At 42.2% G+C, this 20,037-nt stretch overlaps 1 protein-coding gene across 1 annotated transcript in view; it reads left to right on the forward strand.

Annotated features, from left to right (window-relative positions):
* ABCC3 (ATP binding cassette subfamily C member 3) overlaps positions 1-17,222 on the forward strand; it is a 96,560-nt gene extending 79,338 nt beyond the window's left edge. The window contains exons 24-32 of the mRNA XM_048487416.1: positions 469-779; positions 4,234-4,433; positions 4,539-4,665; positions 6,550-6,651; positions 11,164-11,310; positions 11,812-11,970; positions 12,423-12,589; positions 14,525-14,719; positions 16,796-17,222. Of these exons, the coding sequence (XP_048343373.1) occupies positions 469-779; positions 4,234-4,433; positions 4,539-4,665; positions 6,550-6,651; positions 11,164-11,310; positions 11,812-11,970; positions 12,423-12,589; positions 14,525-14,719; positions 16,796-16,904 (1,517 nt within the window). The 3' untranslated portion in view covers positions 16,905-17,222. The remainder of the gene's footprint in view (positions 1-468; positions 780-4,233; positions 4,434-4,538; positions 4,666-6,549; positions 6,652-11,163; positions 11,311-11,811; positions 11,971-12,422; positions 12,590-14,524; positions 14,720-16,795) is intronic.
* Positions 17,223-20,037: the final 2,815 nt, after the last annotated feature.

Consider the following 20,037-nt stretch of genomic DNA (forward strand, 5'->3'; position numbering starts at 1 on the left):
TCACTATGGTTGTCCTTAAGATAAGAAAAATGTGACCATCTGGAAAATGAGAATCATAGTTCTCCATACAGAAAATGTCAATAACCAGAGCAGTATATGATCTTTTGCTATGCTCTAAGAATTCCTCTACCTGGTACTTGGTGATTAATTCCTTTATTTTAGAATGCTTTTTACTGCTGTAGGGAAATCAAGGTGACCTCTCAAGGCTCATCCCCCTTTGATCTTCCTGGCACAGTAGATAAGGTTGAGAGAGTATGACTGGACCACAGTCACCCCCATAAAGCTTTTTGGCAGAAGGGAGACTTACATCTGTTTTCTATCAGGCCTAATTCTATAGGAAAGGTCCTATATAATGAATAGTCTAAATTGGTTCTCACTGATTGGATGTTTCAAGGTTGCTGGGAGAATGAAACTGCAAACGGTAGCACATTCACAATCTCTCCACACATTTCTCCCTTATGTGAACAGGGCTTCTCGTGCTGATGTCTTCTTTTACCCTGGCAATGGGCGGCATCAAGGCAGCTCGCATCCTTCATGCCGGACTGCTGGAGAACAAACTCCGCACTCCCCAGTCTTTTTATGACACCACTCCCACTGGCCGAATCATCAACCGCTTTTCTAAAGACATCTACGTGATCGATGAAGTGATACCACCAACTATTTTGATGTTCCTTGGAACGTTCTTCAATTCTTTGTCCACCATGATTGTGATCATAGCAAGCACCCCGCTCTTTGCGGCAGTTATAATACCTCTGGCTGCCCTGTACTACTTTGCCCAGGTAAACAGCGGATTCCTTTTGGCTTTGGCATTGGCGTTGCTTTCCTGATCTTTATTTTTTTTTATAGAGAGAGCTGAATAGATAATGTCAGTTTTCTGTTAATGTTACTGCTTAGAACCTGAAGCCACTTAATGTACAGAGATTGTCAGTGGATGTATCCTTTTCAACATGCAGAAGCTGACATTGCTTTTCTCAGCGGAAAGTAGACTTGGGTTGGTGTGAAATAAGCCTATCAGCATATATTTCCTTACTTTGACAATAGCTGGATTTCCATTGAACTCAAAATAACTTTTGCAACTTCTGGGTGTTTCTAGACATGGGAAGTACAACCAAGGGAACAGGCTGTAGGAGTCTGAAGGCAGCCTTAATCCACCAGCTGCCTTGCACAGTGTCAGTTTTTAATTCTTCCACAGCAGCTATCTGAATATTTGCAAAGCATCCTCTGCCCACTTTTTTCCTTCATTGTTTTTCAAAGATGGATGTAGACAATTATACAGCAAAAATGATAAGTAAAGTTTGCAAACTGCAGTCTCTCAACCTCTCAAGATTTCCGTGGTAAAATAGCACAAATGCAATGCATTCAACTGAGTTGAATGAATTTAAGAAAATATATTGAATAAGTTTATGCAAACATTTCTGCATTTTAGACAACATTCCCTCAGTTAAAAAAACAAGTGTCCTTCCAAGTTAGTTTTTAGCTCTTAATGGTTTAGCAAAGGCAGACAAAATAACACTCCTACTGATATATAGTCGCTTCAAATAACTAACCCAAATGATAACTGGGTCCATAAGAATAACTATACCAGAACTAGAGCCTAGTGTAGCATCCAAAAGACACTTGTTTATTGACCCAGTTAAGGCAAAAGTTCAGGTTCCTGGTATTAATATCAGGCCTAGCCAATCATACTAGCTTCATACTGCCCCTCAGTCACAAGAATGGATGTTATCTTACATAGCTCCATGATTTTCTGCAAGTAGAAAGGACTCTGAGGATTGAGCAGCAGTAAACATGGTTCAGAGAGAAAACAAAACCTGGTTATGCAAATGGGTCAGGGTGACTTACAAAACTATCTTAAACAGTTGTACCCTGCTAGGCCTATTGACTTCAGTGGTCTTAGAAGGGTATATGTGCTTAGAATGGCACTGTTAGAGGGCTGAATTAACTCTAGTAGAACAATACATAGGTTGACTGTAATGACAAACCTTGCTTGGCTTGCTGCAAAACTGCAAGTTTTCCATTAGAGTGCAGTGTAAGGGAGGAAAGGAGAGGCTCTGCCTGAGTCCTAGGCTCTTCCAGTTCGTTCACATGGCAGCACACTGAAGATTGTTGCATCTAGGGACCACTGGTGCCAAGTGCAAAGAGAGCCAAGCCCAACAACCATCCCTGAGCTTCAGGAGCCACATGGCCCAAACTCTTCTTCAGCATTGGCAGTTGGTATCAACTGTCTCCTACTCCACTGCTTCCACTTAGGGGGAATGATGCAGTGAGTGAGCTAATGCCCATTGTTGGCTCCATTTTGCTGAGTGATCCTGGCGTGTAGCACAGCAGGGGATTTTCAGCTTGACTTGCACCAAGGCTCCATTCAATCCTCTGTCCACTGCTGATCTGAAGCCCACCCCATTTGTAGGCAATGCTCATTAAAATTCAGTCCTTGAAATTCCTGTACAAGTCCAGAAATATCTGCTCACTATGGCTCTGGGAGCAGACAGTGGTGTAGCACCAACGAGGAGGGGGGGGGTGATGCACTGGGCATGCACTGTGGCGGGGGTGTGGCAAGGTGTTCTGGGGTGGGGTGGGCGCTGCCGTGGCAGGGGCGCAGGGTGCGCACGAGCCCCGGGCACAGTTCCCTCTTGCTCCGCCCCTAGGAGCAGTTACAGAATACATGCAGGTTTAAGGCTGTCGACTGTAAGAATATTTTAGCTGATAAGCAGTTTTTCTTTTCAGCAGTCTTCAAACATACTGAAATGGCACTGTGTTCCCTTTTAAATGCATTTAGCGAAGATGACAGTGTTCTCTCAGCTAGATTACACAAACCAATAACTTTTGTCGCTGTTGTGGGGAAAACTATTTCAAGAACACAGCCCTCATAAAGAGATGCATGAAAACTGTTCATAAGGGGCAACTCTGATGATTTTTGTAAGGAAAATTAAAATCCATATTGACTGAATTAATAGATCGTATCTATCAAGGAATGATTTCAGTCCTTCTGGAGCCATTAAGGGGTGGCATTAAGAGTTCCATAGTACAGTCTAAGGCAATATTATTGACCACCTAAGCCACTGGCAGATTGTAGTTTCCTTCACTAAGATAGATATAACTGCAGGTCTGCATCACAGTGCGTGATTCTTCTGAAGAACAGTTGAGCAAATATAAGGCGATACTCTTGTTGTGGGCCATCTTGCACTTCTCTATCTCCCTTGGTCCTTTTCTCTCTTAATAAAAAGGGAGTAGATTCCAGACAACATTTTTAATGCAGTAGAGAAGGAGAACACTGGAAGGATTTCTTTATGCTTTGACCTTCCTCCTTTATAGAGCTGTTTTGGTGAGATTATGGGATGCTGAAGACCCTGACACAGTTCTGCCCTTTGCTGTCTTCTTGACAGATCATGATCTTCTGTCATGGTGGTGTAGTCTCTTTGGCCATCTCATGAGAACCAGAATTTGCCCGTGTCATTGTCATTTTTATTTATTTATTAAATTTTTATTGTATTGTTCCTCCAAGACGCTCGAGGTACAAACGCCCATCTATCCTTTGTTATATCCTCACAACAATCATGTGATGTTGGTTAGACTCAAAATGTCTGACTGGCTCAAGGGCACCCAGAAAGCTTCCTGGCATCCTCATCCAGTAGTCTAACCACTACATCATTCTTGCTCTTAAAAGCTTATTGGCTCAGCTGGTAGAAATTTCAATGATGGGCAGGCTCAGCTGGTAGAAATTGATGGGCAGGCAAGTTAACTGAATTGTAGTGTCAAGGCCATGGTCATGCAGTGATTAAAGTCAAGTAGTAATTGAATAAAGCTCAGACTGTACCAGCTGGCTGCAGATGGGGTTTTATATATTGGTATGGTGCTCCACAAAAGTCATTCCATCTGCGTAGGAAAGGGAGATCTCACAGGAAAGGAGTTCCCTCTTTGTCTTCTTCTGAACATATTATTTTTCTGTCTGCAAGCTCTTTTGTTGGAGAGGAGCATTCAAATCTCACTTGCAGCATGAAGTGATGTGGTTGAAAACATGTTACCACAATTATGTTGATATATAAACTGTCCCAAGGCTTCGACAGGTTGACAGAAAAAAATCTTGAAGTTTTGACTAGCCTTCTTTTTCTAGTAGTTTTTCATTCTTAGACTATGCTGTGCTACTGTGTTAAAATGAGTTGATAGTTCCTGTCAAGTGTCTAAAATGTTTAAGTTATATCTTTGTCTTTGTACATTTGAACTGAATGATGACAGCGGTTCTACGTGGCTACCTCTCGCCAGCTAAAGCGCCTGGAATCAGTTAGCAGATCCCCCATATATTCTCATTTTTCGGAAACAGTCACAGGAACAAGTGTCATTCGAGCCTATAGAAGAGAAAAGTCATTTGTTCGTATCAGTGACATGAAGGTGAATGACAATCAGAGAAGTTATTACCCTGGAATTGTGTCAAACAGGTAAAAACCCCAAACCTGCACACGTATATATAGGACAAAACATTTTTTCTGCTTTTCAGTTGAAGTGCTGTATTACTTATGTTTCTCTGTTTTCTCATTTCCTAGGTGGCTGGGAGTTAGAGTAGAATTTGTTGGAAACTGTGTTGTATTTTTTGCAGCCCTTTTTGCTGTACTGGGTAAAGACAGTTTGACTGCTGGCCTGGTTGGTCTTTCTGTGTCCTATGCTTTGCAGGTAGGTGGAAAGAGTTTTAAAAGACAACACATACAAGTAGTGAGAGCTGTCTCATTCAGCATCCTGCATTTCAGTGCATATTGCTCCACTGGGTAGTAGTGACGAGAGAATGAGAGAAATACAGGAAGATAAAGTGCAAGACAAAGAATAAGAGCTGCTCCTGCCTTTCAGGCACCTGAGAGTTAACTTTGTGCATCTGTTAAATCTTTCAGCAACAGAAACCTACCACTCCATTCCTGGGAGCAGTAAACCAGCAGTAGCAATGTGATCTAAAACAGGAATGGATGTTTGAATGCAGAACTTACTATCGGGCCTTTCCCCACTTTTCCTTCTGCCACTGTCACTGCACGCTACTCACTGCGCGCATCATTTCTGGTGTGCGCCCGGGCTTCCCCACGACCCCGTACTCTGCGCGGGGTCATCAAAAGGCGCCGTTTTCTCCAGTGCCAGGAATGACGTGCGCTTATGGGGCGCAACAGCAGCAGCGTCGGGGCGGCTGCGTTGTCGCTGCCCCTGTAGTGGGGAGTGCCGCGGGACCCAGCGCTACTTGGCCCGAGTAGCGCGCAGCAGAAGGTAAGTGGGGAAAGGCCCATCATCAGCTTATTCAGACCTATTCTCCCATTTTTCGTCCCCATGCCACAGGAGAGAGTGTGTGAATGAAGCAGCCACATGGGCAGTGGTCTTCCTGTTCAGTATCTGTGTTCATTCTGGCAAGAATGCTTGTTGGAGGAAGGGAGCACCCATGACATTAGTTCTGTCCTTTTGATTGCTTCATTCTCTCACACACTCTTCTCAGAAACTTGAGATTGTATAGAGGAAATTGGCTCCCAGAGTTGAAAGGAAACTTAAAGGAAGAATGTAATGGCAGTGTTTGGGAATCCTTGTGGTACAGAATGCTAGTCCAGGCCCATTCACCCTGCTTAGTATCTGAGGCGAACAAACCCCACAGTAAGTAACTGTATAGTCAAGGTGGATTTTCTTCAGAAGGACATTAAGTTAAGGGAAAACATATTATGGTAACCAGCTTAGAAAATCACCCTTGCTTCCATTTTCTATTGATGGCCATCTCACCAAAGAGTTAAATCGTTAATTTTAAACCAAGAGCATGGTGGAATCAGTATTGTTTTGAAATTGTGATGCAAAACCTGGGCTCCAGTTTAAAAGGTCACTGATTTAGCTCACTCCAAAGTCATTATCTGTGATGGATAAATTGCTGTGTAAAAATCTGTGGCCTATGCAAGAGCATCTGGTCAGATCAGAGGATTCTAAATATGCCTCCCAGCTTTAAAAGCTATGAATGTTGATTTGGAAGGAAGAAGCATGTGATTGAATCTCTATCCCTGGTAGCTGTGGGATCATACAACAGAAGTGGCAAGGTGATGAATTCTGAATGCAATTTAAGGAACTGTAATAGCGTTGGTATTTTATAATATGCCCTTAGAAAATCTCAAGCAAACTGCAGGTCGGTATAATTTATAGGCTGTCTGCATCCCAGTTACCTTATGGGGTTTGTGGTAAGGTTAGGAGCTGGTATACTACAAGTCTACATAACTGGTTCAATGTAAGTGTGACTGAAGTGGTAAGGGAATGTAGGACTCCCCACCCCCACTTCATGGCTTCCTTCCTGAAAATTAGGCTTTCTTTTCTTTTGCAAGGGAGAGGTGGCAATCGTTTGAAAAATGAGTTGGAAGAGATATTTTAACATTTGATGTAATGTAAAGGTGAAAGGGAAGTAACACAGATAGCTATAGAAGATTATGTCAAACCTTTCCATAGCTTCACTCCCAGTGGTTTCTTTTAACTTCACAAGTAAAGTCAGCTATTCCGTCTTACTTTTTAAGATACTCTTGAAGACACAGGGAACATGTCTTTATCATTGCTTAGGTGACAATGGCTCTTAACTGGATGGTACGAATGACATCTGACCTGGAGACCAACATTGTGGCTGTAGAAAGAGTGAAGGAATACTCGGAGACTGAAACTGAGGTTAGTTTCCAACAGCTTAAATCGGGAATGTTCCTTCTAGAAGCATAATTTTATTAAAGATGTTTGTTCTCACATGTGAAGCATTAATAAGTTCTTTGCTTAAATTGGTTTGTAAATAGGTCCCCTAGTTTCAGTTCTGCATTAACAGGACATTTAAAGTTCAGTATTGCTGTCTCAACATATTTTTGTCTTCATACAAAAGTTCCACTGATGTTGCTGGAGGGTGTTTGGCTTGTAGACTGATTGGATACATAATATTTTGCATTTATATTAAGCAGCAGCCATGAAATTGATATAACAAGGAAGGAACTCACGAGGACTTGTGGAGAAATATGTCCATTTTTTCTTCACCCACTATTTCTGGAAAATCCGCATAGTTTCTCGCCTTTTTCTATTTCCTGCTCTTCTTTCTACCTGCCAGCCAGCCTATCTTTATCTTGTCGAAGGCTTTCATGGCCAGATTCAACTGGTTCGGGTGGGTTTTCCAGGCTGTGTGGCCGTGGTCTGGTGGATTTTGTTCCTAACGTGCCTGCATCTGCGGCTGGCATCTTCAGAGGTGTATCACAGAGAAAAGTCTGTTTCACACAGTGTCTAGGTGAGAAGGGAAAGTTTAGTGTGGTATATTGTCCATGTTCCAGGGTGGGGAACCAATCATTAAGTGTTTGGGTGGAACTTGCTATGCAAAGGTGTGGTTAAGTGCATTGTATTGCAGGTGGGATTATCAGTCCATTTTTTAAGTACTGGGAGCCACGCTTTGCTAATTTTTAACTTCTCTTCTTATTGAAGTTGTCCTGGTGTTTGTGAATTTCAATGGCCTCCCTGTGCAGTCTGACATAGTAAGCTTCTGAATTGTCTAGAATTTCAGTGTTCTCAAATAAAATATTATGTCCAGTTTTGTTTAACACATGTTCTGCAACTGCAGATTTTTTAGGATGGTTAAGCCAACAGTGTCTTTCGTGTTCCTTAATACGGGTCTGAATGCTGCGTTTTGTGGTTTCCACCTTTCCACAGCTACAGGGTATGCGATATACTACTGCAGAAGTGAGGGGGTCTCTCTTTGTCCCTTGCTGAGCATAGCATTTGCTGTATTTTCCTGGTGGGTTTGAGGATGGTTTGTGGGTAATGCTTTTTCATCAGTTTCCCTATTTGATCTGTGATTCCCTTGATGTATGGTAGAACAACCAGGACAACTTCAATAAGAAAGAAGAGAAGTTAAAAATTAGCAAAGCGTGGCTCCCAGTACTTAAAAAATGGACTGATAATCCCACCCGCAATACAATGCACTCAACCACACCTTTGCAAAGCAAGTTCCACCCAAACACTTAATGATTGGTTCCCTACCCTGGGACATGGACAATATACCACACTAAACTTTCCCTTCTCACCTAGACACTGTGTGAAACAGACTTTTCTCTGTGATACACCTCTGAAGATGCCAGCCACAGATGCAGGCAAAACGTTAGGAACAAAATCCACCAGACCACGGCCACACAGCCCGGAAAACCCACCAGAACCACTATCTTTATCTGCTTCTCCATCTTCAGCTCTCCATCTTTCCTACCCCCGGCAGCCTTTCCTTGGAAAAGCTCTGTATGGTGCTGGCAACTGGACCAGGCCTAGTTGCACAGTGGGGAATATGCAAGGACTTGCAGGAGCACCTCATTTGCCCCTGTACCACCTTCCCTGCACTATTTCCTATTTCTCTCCTTCTGGCAGCTCCTTGCTTCCTTTTCTCCTTTCCATCCACCAAGGAACCTACCTTTTATCTGCCCTTGCTTCTCCAGCTATTAATTCATTTATACCCTCCTCCCCCTATCTCCACAGTGGTGGCTCAGAGTAGCTTACATTATTTTCCTCTCCTCCATTTTATCCTCACAACAATCCTGTGAGGTCGGTTAGGATGAGATGACGTGACTGGGCCCAAAGTCACCCAGGGAGTTTCCACGGCAGCATGAGGGTTTAACTTGGTTCTCCCAGATCCTAGTCTGAAACTATAACCACAACACCACACCGGCTTTCGTGGATGGCTGCTGTTGAATAATAGTGAGCAGTCAGGTTCAGAATGAATCATAGAAGTGACTTGGTAGCAAGTTGCTTGGTAGCAAGGGCAGGCCTGGGGTTGCTTGGAGATCTCCTGGAAGTACAGCTGATCTCCAGAGAGAAAATGACTACCATGACAGTATATCCTGCTGCAATCCCTTTGTACCCCAAACTCCATTCTCCCGAGGTTCCACACCCAGATCTGCAGGAATTTCCCAATTTAGAGATGGCAACCCTAGCCTGTCCCCATGAATACTTCTTGAAAAGCCAAAACAATGCTGGAAAGGGCACTGCTCCCTCCTCAGCACTTTTCTGGCAGAAAACAAGTCTGGAAAGCTAGCAGTACCTTTTTAGTTGCCTAACAACAGCCACGGAGGGCATTCATGTCTTAAAGCTACAGGTGCTGTTTCTATCATCATCATTTTTATTATTGTTAGATTTCACATTTTTCTGCAAACCTGAAGCTATTCTCAGGTTTGTTGAAAGATTTATGCATTCATGGCTCCATTCTCTGGGTGTAAGTTTTGACAGAGAAGTCCACATTGGAAAGTAAATACAATGAAATGGTAATGTTTCCATGTGGTAACTTTTAGATCAGGATGCAACCCCATATTTCTGACACCATGAGAAAATTTTCCCTCCAAAAAACAATCAGTTTGTCCCATCAAGAAACTGAGAAACAGCTACTTTATGAACATAGTGTGTGAGTGCTGTTAGTAAGGTATACAAATCTTGTCCCACACTTAAAATTAAAATATATTTGGTCAATGAATTCTCAGGCATTTCTGTTGTAGCCTCTGTTACGCAGTGGCTTTCCTGAAAATGTTTGTAGAGTTTTCGTAAGTTTTGTAAGGCTAAAACTATTTTGGAGGGACTTCCTGGCTGATAGGTGGAGTTGATTATGATGTCTGTAGATAAGATGCTTTGTATTTATATTGTATTCATTTATTATATTGTTGGATTTTATGGATTTCACTTGTTATTGTAATCCTTCTCAAGGCCTTTGTGGGAGAAAAGTAGACTAAAAGTGCTTTGAACTTCTTTTTTAGTTTTCCTTGGTAAAGGAGCATGTACTGTTTTTTGATAAAATAATAATATGGCTGCCTCTCAACTAAGAAAAAAAGCAAAATAAATGCAGTTAATTTCGTCACTTCAGATAGACTATTTATTGCCCTTTCATGGCAGTATTTTAAGCATTTAAATGCTGGACATTCTGCCTGAACTGGTCAGATCAACGCACTTTGAAGTGCAGTTGATTTCATGGTGGGAGTGGTGGAGTACATACTTAATTCTTCAACTGATATAAATAGAACTTGACTAGATTGTTCTCTTGTGATTAGGCAGTTACCTATCTCAGAAATAGCTGAAAAACATTTATATTTGTGAACAAATGTATTCTTTGTATATATTTAATTCTGCTTGATGGACAGATATATACAATATGAAAGCTTGCTTGCTTCCTTATCAGCAGGAAACTGATATGGTAAATGTTGCTTATTTGGTATCTCTGATAACGTTAGCAGGCATGTTATTGAAAAATAACACAGGAAAAAATTTTTTACATGAACTAAGGGCTGTTCCCATAATTATTTCTTCTCATGAAAGCAGTATGTGTGTGTGGGATCTCTTTACCTTGCACCATGCTCCTCAGCTAAATTGGGCCCCAGAATACTTGAAAACATTAGTTACTTTATCTCAAATCTCTCTATAAATGGGATAGGGAGCCTCAGTCCATTTAGTGGCAGACATAACATCTAGTTTGTCCCTAACTCCAGTGACAAACGTTACTGTAATACTGTTTAGAATGGGTAGATTTAAAACGCATTATATACAGCAGCAGAGTAGCAGATGTTTATGTAGTCTGCAAATCACATCCCAAGTTGTGATGTGTATATTTAAAGTAAAATGAAGGGAAAAAATCTTCATCTTGCTTGAAATAATTCTACAAAAGTGCAGTGTAAATAAAAATCTCACATGAACCTCTGAAGCTGTCTTGTACTGAGCTAGGCTGTTGGTCTGGCATAGCCTGCTCTGATTGGCAAGGGCTGTTCAGAGTCTTAGGCAAAGCCTTTCACATCACCTACTACCAATTTCAGCACCATCCTAAGCAGAATTAGACTTAATTAAGCCCATTGGTTTCAGTGGACTTGGAATGATGCAGCTCTGCTTAGGACAGTGGCGTAGCGCCAAGGGGGCCAGGGAATGCGCGATGCACCAGGCATGCGCCACTGCGAGGGCGTGGCGGAGGCAGGCAGGGGCAAAGGCGCACACTTGCTCCAGCCCTGGCTTAGGATGACACTTTTTTTGGCCAGATGGATCAGGGATAAATGGGGAACTTCTTGCATGTAAATCAGATGCCTCAACCACAGTGCCTCTTGAGTTAATTTTTGAGGGAGGTTTTACTTAACTATCTTTGAAGTGTAATAAATATTAAAGCTCAACACAGTGTTTGTAACCATTTTCTTCTTCTAGGCTCCTTGGATCATTGAAGACAAAAGACCACCAGAAGGCTGGCCCACCCAGGGACAAGTGCAGTTTGCAAACTATTCTGTAAGGTATAGGAAAGGCTTGGACTTGGTGCTGAAGGACCTCAGTCTAGATGTGAAAGGTGGAGAGAAGGTATAATTACAGAACAGCTGCTTCTGTTGTGCAAATAGTCTCAGCATCTGTTTCATGACATTTCTGTAAACAAGCCAAGTATTCAGCATCATATGGTCCATTTATCTGCACTGGTTTCTTATGCATCTACCTATTTTTTTAAAATATATTTGTTGTGTTATGCAGATTATGTCAGTCATGAATGAACTCTATAACATTTCTTCACATGTTTTCTTAGTATTAGTAGTATTGAAAATGCAGATTGAGTGGGCCCCTTTTGTCCCATAAAGATCTTGCAGTGTAACCACTGGAAAGTGATGGATGTAATTTATCATGTGCAGGGATTGTTCTGCAACTGCACCAGCTCATTCAATAATTGGATTTTAGCTCATGCTTTCATCTGTCTGCATTGTTAATTGATGACTGCCATGTGGAACTCAACTCAGATGTTTCAAAAAGTCGCATTCTTTGGTCCTGGAGCCTTGACCTGAGTTTTCCTGACTGTCCAAATGTATTAATTAGGTTGGGATTGTTGGAAGAACTGGAGCTGGCAAGTCTTCTATGACACTCTGCCTCTTTAGGATCTTAGAAGCTGCAAAAGGAGAAATACAGATTGATGGGCTGAAAATCTCTGAGATTGGCCTTCACGATTTACGATCAAAGCTGACTATCATTCCTCAGGTAAGTCAGCACCTGTATCAAGAGTGATCTATCAGACTTGGGTTCACAAGTCAGGCAGCTGAGTCCTGTGCCCAACATTTGAAGTGAAAGTGGATCAGGCTACATATCTAGGACAAGTACAGTATAATCGTACTCTGAGACTGGTGTGGGGTTTTTTGCCCCAGAATAAATATAAACAGGAAATCAAGGGAAAGATTTCAATAGGAAAAAAAACCATTGTTGCTGTTTGCCTCTTTACTATGCAGATCAGGCCAATAAATCTTTATTTTTTTCTAGTTCCATAACGTTCATATGCACACCTTAGGGAACAACAAGGTAGTTTAATCTCTCCGTTGCTTCTGCCTCACACTCCTTGTTCACCTTGTTAATCTCTGACATTTTCTGTTTAGGGAATTTTTAATGGTGGATGATGTAATCATGTTCCTAAACTGAACTGTGTTACTTTTGCCCAGGACCCTGTTCTTTTTTCTGGAACACTCCGAATGAATTTGGATCCATTTAATAAATACTCTGAGGAAGAACTATGGAGCGCTCTTGAACTGTCCAATTTGAAAAGATTTGTCAGCAGCCAGCCAGCAAAGCTGGATTTTGAATGTTCTGAAGGAGGAGAAAATCTCAGGCAAGTGAAGTTCTGTTAAAGCAATACAAGCACACTGCTAGAGAATGGCTGATTACATTAAACTGATGTGTGAAACTGAGCCCCAATTACAAAAAAAAAATTGCATTTGGCCTCCTTTGAGTAGCCACTGTAGCAGTCACAGTACTGCTGTGGCCAGAGAAGCCCCAACTGGCAAAAATCCCCTGCTGTGCAGCTTATAAATGTGCAGCAGCCATATCACATTGCATCCTTGCCCAGGTCTCCTTTGCCTGACTACTGCTAAGGGCAAACTGGCCTGTCAACTTGTCAGGAAAGTTTTGGGCAGGCTGCTGCCCTGGAGGGCCACTGGTAGACAGGAGCCAGCAGAGTCTACTGGCTCCGGTGGCTCCACAGAGGCTGCTCCGCCTGAACAGTCCCTGTGGCTCTGCCAGAAGCACAAGGGCCAGTTAACTCAGCTGTTTTAGCATTCCAGCCCACCCCTAAGCACTTCCTTCTGCCAGTAACCCCAGCCCTACTTTCCTGTGTCCCTGAGAGTGTTTGCACGGGGATTTCTTTCTTTGCCATAGGCTTACTGTTGCCGAGTGGGTTTCAGCATGCCTTTAGGTTCTGAGGCAGGCTACATTTTATTTAATTAATGCATGTACTTATATGGTGCATGCTTAGCAGCTGTTCCTCATATAACATACAATTTTGATTTCCTTTAATCAAGCCTAACTATATCATGGGAAAACGTAACAATATCATGGGAAGCACACAATTATGCAAAAGAAATTAATAATGATATTGTTCTTTTTAAGGAGCATTATTAAATTAGTGTCTATAAAACAAAAGTATTATAAAATTAAGATCAACACTTTAAAATATATAAGACGTGCCCAAATATTGTTTATATTGTTTGATCTACATAAATAATAGCAACAAACAAAGAGTAAATGTGAAAATAGCATTAGGAAAAGATGAGAACCCATTTAGAGACTGCCTATAAAAGAAAAGGACTGCCATTAATATTAGAGGACTGACAATATTCTTAATATGTAACTCACTTGAGTTGAGTTGAAATAAGATCTGCCTATTAGCCTAGCCAGGGGTGTCCAACTCTGGTGCCCCTGGTGCCCCAGGATGGCCTGTTGGCTATGCTGGCAGGGGCTGATGGGAATCGTAGTCCATGAACATCTGGGGCACCAGAGTTGGACACCCCTGGCCTAGTAGCTTTCTTTTCAGAGTCAATAGCTACCATTCTCTGTCTGCCTTTTGGTTACTTGTGAACATCAAGCTCTCCCATATGTTGGAGCTTTGAGGTCTCTACCTCCTTGAATGTTCTTACAAGGTGAGCAACACCTCCTAGCGAATGAGCTGTTCTTTTCACAGCATTTTTTTAGTTACCATTATAACAAAGCAAGTATATGTGGAACTGCTGAGGCCATTTTGATAATGACCAGAGTAGAAATTCTCCTTGAACTTGATGGACTTGCAGTGTCCACTGACCTGGTGTGTTTACTAAGAAGATTTCCCACTTCTTGATCATGTCTTATGTCTCCTTCTATAATATACCTGACAAACCACTGAACAGTCTTTTAAAAAAAAATCTGAATCCCTTTCAAACTCCACCTAAATGCGTTCATAGCTGCAGCCAACCTACATTCTTCCCGCCCCCAACAGTAATCTTCTGAAAATGAAACACTTTACTTGATGCCCTGTGTTCAGTGATCACGTGTGTCTCCTCTGTGGGCTGGCTACCTCTTGCAAGAAGTGGGGGGATGTAGAATGTGATGTCATCATGTTACACACTTCTTTTGCTAAATGTCCTCAGGAAAGTGGCATAGAGGATGCAGGTTGGCAGCAGCCATACGTTCTCCCTTTCAAGTCATGCCAGACTCTAACGAATGAGTCAGAACTTTTTAAATGCAATGACTTTGAAATGCCCATTGATTAAAAAGCTTTTCATCTGTTTTCCAGTGTTGGCCAAAGACAGCTTGTTTGTCTGGCAAGGGCTCTGCTCCGCAAAACGAGGATCCTTATTCTGGATGAAGCCACTGCAGCAATTGACCTTGAGACAGATGATCTCATTCAGATGACCATAAGAACACAGTTTGAAGACTGTACTGTGCTAACGATAGCACACAGGCTAAATACCATAATGGATTATACGAGGTAAGGGATTTTGTCACGGCAAATACATAGCATGGACTTCATGTTCCTCCCGCCCACCCCATCAATAAAGTGTGTGTGTTGAGCATATAGGAATGTATCTTATAAATTACTTCCTCCTTAAAATAAGTGCTCTATTGAATTTTAGAACATATAATTAATTCATGCCAGTAAGAAGGCTTTTGGCCTGTTTTGGGAACCTGTCTTTTGAAGACCAGTTGGCTTACCTGTTCGATCAATCCATTCATATCTGATGCAGAGTTTTAATGGCAGAGAGGAAGTATGCTATCCAGTCAGGAATGTGAAACTTGGGGTGTGTCTGTACTAGCTCTTCTCCTGGGATGTACCATATATACTCGCATATAAGTCGACTTTTTCAGAACATTGTATGTGCTGAAAAAGCCCCCCTCGACTTATACACAAGTGAGGTGTATTTTAAAAAATATTTTAGGGTTTTTACTTTGGCGGCCTCCAGGGGGCACAGTTTTTAGGCTAGCGCAGGGGTAGGGAACCTGCGGCTCTCCAGATGTTCAGGAACTACAATTCCCATCAGCCCCTACCAGCATGGCCAACTGGCCATGCTGACAGAGGCTGATGGGAATTGTAGTTCCTGAACATCTGGAGAGCCGCAGGTTCCCTACCCCTCTAGCGGCACCAAAATTTCAGGATATCATCAGGTGACACTCCTGATGATACCAGCCAGGTTTGGTGAAGTTTGGTTTAGGGGGTCCAAAGTTATAGACCCCCTCCAAACAATATCTGGATAGTGAAAGAAAAACTGCCCACATGCTCTGGGGTAGGGCTGGTGACTCGGAAGGGTTTCATTCAAGTGGAGGTGGAGGAGGAGGAAGAAGAAGAAGAGGAAGAGGGGGGAGGAGGAGGAGTTTGGATTTATATCCCCCCTTTTCTCTCCTGCAGGAGACTCAAAGGGGCTTACAATCTCCTTGCCCTTCCTCCCTCACAACAAACACCCTGTGAGGTGGGTGGGGCTGAGAGAGCTCCGAAAAGCTGTGATTAGCCCAAGGTCACCCAGCTGGTGTATGTGGGAGTGTACAGGCTAATCTGAATTCCCCAGATAAGCCTCCACAGCTCAGGCGGCAGAGCAGGGAATCAAACCCGGTTCCTCCAGATTAGATACATGAGATCTTAACCTCCTACGCCACTGCTGAAATCCAGGCAATAAATCTACTCCTGGCACCTTAACTATTGCATTATATGACAGACTGAGTGTAAGGGCTCAGCCTGGTCTGAATGGGAACCCCCTGGGAGGAAGACTCAATTAGAGAAGAGGGGACAGTGTTAGTTCCAGATTCTCAGGCTCAATTTGGGATCCACAGCCAGATTCAAGCTCTAAGATTCCCCAGCAAGAGCTTAGCTCTGACTCTTTAGCCCCTTGATACAGACTCAGAGGGGACCCTGACAGCTCCCTCACACCCACCGGTCTCCAGAACCCCAGGAGCCACGCAGCAGGTTAGCAGCTATGGAGCGAGCTAGAGTAGATGAAGAGTCTTTTCAGGAGCCAGACTAGAGTAACCCAGCTGCAAGAGATTATTGCACAAGCGAATGGGAGGCTGGCTATAAAAGAGAGATTGCAGCTGAGCTAGATTGTGGCAGCAACGCTGTGTTTTGGTTTGCAGGTTACTGTTTCTTGTCTTGATTCCATGTTCTGTGCACATTAAATGTCTGAACCTGCTAAGACCTGTGTGTGGACTATCCTTGGTTCCTGAGGGTACTTACTGAGAAGTCTTATGCTGTTTTGTAGGAGCACAGTCTGCATCGCCCTTGATAGGAAACTGATAATTACCTAGCAGAGGCAGTCTGTTATTATCACTTAATTTATGCATGCCATTTCTATTGCAGCCTTCTTCTACCATGGAGTCAAAGGCAGACTCTATTTTTCCCCTGACTTGTTTAATAGCAGTTGGAGGAGGGGAGATTTTTTTTTTTTTGGCATATTGGCAAGGAAATAATTCTTCATGTCTCCATGCTATGGACCCAATTGGATGTTGGGAGTCAACCACAGATTGCCACATGTAGTTTGGCATTTTTCTGAAATGAATTTTCCCTCTTGTTTTGCAGAGTCCTTGTTCTAGACAAAGGAAAAATTGCCGAATTTGACACACCTTCAAGACTTGTGGCATCTAGGGGGATTTTCTATGGTATGGCCAAAGATGCTGGATTGGCATAACAGGACAGCTGCTGTAGATCACTGAAGGACTGTTTATTTTTCTCCCTGCAGAGCAATACCTGAATGTACTGTACTGTTCCAGAACAGCATTTCTACCAGATTATGGAGATAAAGGAGTAAAATGTTTCATACATCTGGGACAGCCAGAATTTTTTTATATTTTTAAAGTATTTTATAAATACCCAAGTGGGTTGTGTTTTGTCTTTTGGAATTGACATCCTCTGAAGAAACTGGATGGATGGATGTAGTGTACATGTATGCATAAGCACTTACTGTATTCTGTTTTATTGCTAGTAAATGACAGCTAGTGATACAGTGGACTGGAGTTTTATTTTGCTGGGTCCGTTTTTTATTAAATGAAAACAATCAGAATGATGTTGCTGTGGTGCTGGTTCCAAGATTAAGCAAGAAGAAATCTAACTTTCACTTTAAAGAACCCTACTTTGGCAAAAATTCCCAAAGGTTTATAGCATTCATAGATCATTTTTTTCTCATGTATCTTACCAACAGTTTTATAAAACAGGGAATTTAGAAACTAAAACCGATTAAAATAGCAAATACTATACAACAGGGAGGCAGTATTTAAACAATGTTAGCACTTAGCAGCCTGCAGTGTAAAAGCCTGACAGAAAAAAAGTTCTCACAGCTTTCCTAAATGGGTCTGTGGGGTTGGTCTGGTGTATTTTCAAGAGAAGGAAACTTCACCATCAAGGTGCCAGCACCAAAGCAGTCCTCATCCCCAACCCAACCAGAGCATGAGATGAACATAAAAAAGACCCTGCTGGATCAGATCAGAGCACGTCTAGTCCAGCACTGTGCTACTTGCAGTGGCCCACCAGGTGCCTTTGGGAGCTCACATGCAGGATGTGAAAGCAATGGGCTGCTTCTGCTGCTGCACCGCCTGAGCACCTAGTCTGCCAAGGCATTTGCAATCACAGATCAAGGATCAAGATTGGTAGCCATAGATCGACTTCTCCAAAAATCTGTCCAAGCCCCTCTTAAAGCTATCCAGGTTAGTGGCCATCACCACCTCCTGTGGCAGCATATTCCAAACACCACGCATTGTGTGAAGAAATGTTTCCTTTTATTAGTCCTAATTCTTTTACACGGAGTTATTGACCTCAAATTTTACACGGAGTTATTGACCTCAAATAATAGTAAGGAGAAGAAGAGGAAGAAGAAGAGTTTGGATTTATATCCCCCCTTTCCTGCAGGAGACTCAAAGGGGCTTACAATCTCCTTGCCCTTCCCCCCTCACAACAAACACCCTGTGAGGTAGGTGGGGCTGAGAGAGCTCCGAGAAGCTGTGACTAGCCCAAGGTCACCCAGCTGGTGTGTGTGGGAGTGTACAGGCTAATCTGAATTCCCCAGATAGGCCTCCACAGCTCAGGCGGCAGAGCTGGGTATCAAACCCGGTTCCTCCAGATTAGATACATGAGCTCTTAACCTCCTACGCCACTGCTGCTCCAGGAGAATCTTCAAATGTGCTGGACCCAAGTTTTCTGCAACTTTACTGGATAACTCCAGTGCCTTTAACTATCTTAAGCCCCACCTTGAAACAAATTAGTACTGCATCCCTTGAAGTTTAGGTGTAGTGATGTCCTTGCTGCTGGTACCAAAAAGAAAAAAGCTGTGCTGCTGCTAGCTGAAATGGCCATGCAGTTTAAAAGGGCAGCCCTATATAAACTGCGGTCCTTAGAATTATTTTTCAAAGGGGAAAGTGTTCATTGAGAATGTAATTCTCTCCTGGAATGGCTTATTTCCCAACATAATAACTGCTTTAAAAGTCACCCATTTTTAAGACAAGGAAAATTTATTAATTGTAAAAAGGAAACAACACACATAGGAAATAAGAACCTTGAACCTGTATCATTTGGTTAATTTTCTAATCATGTTTTATTTTTATGTAGCAATGCAGTAAAGTCCTGAATCCTATATATCCACTGATATTAATGAGAACTACACAGTTGTTACCAGGTTAATAATTTGGTTAGCAAAGCTAATAAAATCCTTTGTTATAAATTGCATAAGTTACATAATATAAAAATAGTCCTCTGAGTGCATAGAAAACTGCCAGCAACTGTGCAGAATAATCAACAGACTTAATGTGTTATTAATATTATGGTAACCAATACATTATCTCATTTTCTCCCCACCCATTGGATGCTTGTGAATATCTTACTTCTGAAAGAACAACCAACAACATTTGGGCACAATGTAACACACAAGAAAGCACAATTTTGCTTGAGCCTTCAGATTCTGTTCTGAATTGTGGGGTCCTTCTTTTGGAGTTTGTTCTTGAAAGGTGCTGCGAGTCCTATAGAACAAAAGCATCTTTGCCTTCGAGCACTTCCATAGTAATGGACTGTGTGCACTGATTTTAGGCACAAATGTTTTGCAAACTCAGAATTAAGATGCACCTTACAGGATCAAGTTCTGAGACATGCAAACTTCAAACGGTATTGCTAGGTTAAGTATGTTTCGTGAGCCCTGGTTCAACACCTGACTCAGCCAATGGCAATATTTCCATTTTTTGGAATGAATATTAAATCAGATTTTGAAGGTATAGGGAAATTAACCTATCATAGCCATACAGTATCTTCCCAGTGATGTCATCTATGAATCTTAGAATCAATCACAAAAGTGATATGCTGTCAAAGGCAGTTCCTCTAGCATTAGGCAATTTCTAAACCTTGCCTAATGTTTAAGGCGAGGGGGAAAGTGATCATAATTAGAAATTCCTGATTCTGCTGGACACATCATTGTACTAGGTTCTGGATCAAGGACAGTGAAGATACTGGAGTTAGGTATCAAAAGGACTGACAAGCATACCAAGAGTTTACTGGTACAATCTAAATTCAGAGATTGTTATATCAAAGTAATTACAACACACGAATGGGAGTTTCATGAACATTTCAGCAAAAACCTCTCACTAACTATCCTGGATTGTCATAAATCACTGCACTGCTCTACAAAGCAGTGAACTCCCACTGCTGTTGAATGGTCACTTATCCCAGGGTTAAAGAGACAAGTTGAGATCTCTTGCCAGAGGCTGTCAACTCATTTCAACCCCTTCCCCCTTTAACCCTTGAAACAATTTAAACTTGGTGTACATCAGGGGCCATCTCAGAAT

This window comes from Sphaerodactylus townsendi, linkage group LG03 (genome assembly GCF_021028975.2).
Source record: "Sphaerodactylus townsendi isolate TG3544 linkage group LG03, MPM_Stown_v2.3, whole genome shotgun sequence".
Lineage (NCBI taxonomy): Eukaryota > Metazoa > Chordata > Lepidosauria > Squamata > Sphaerodactylidae > Sphaerodactylus > Sphaerodactylus townsendi.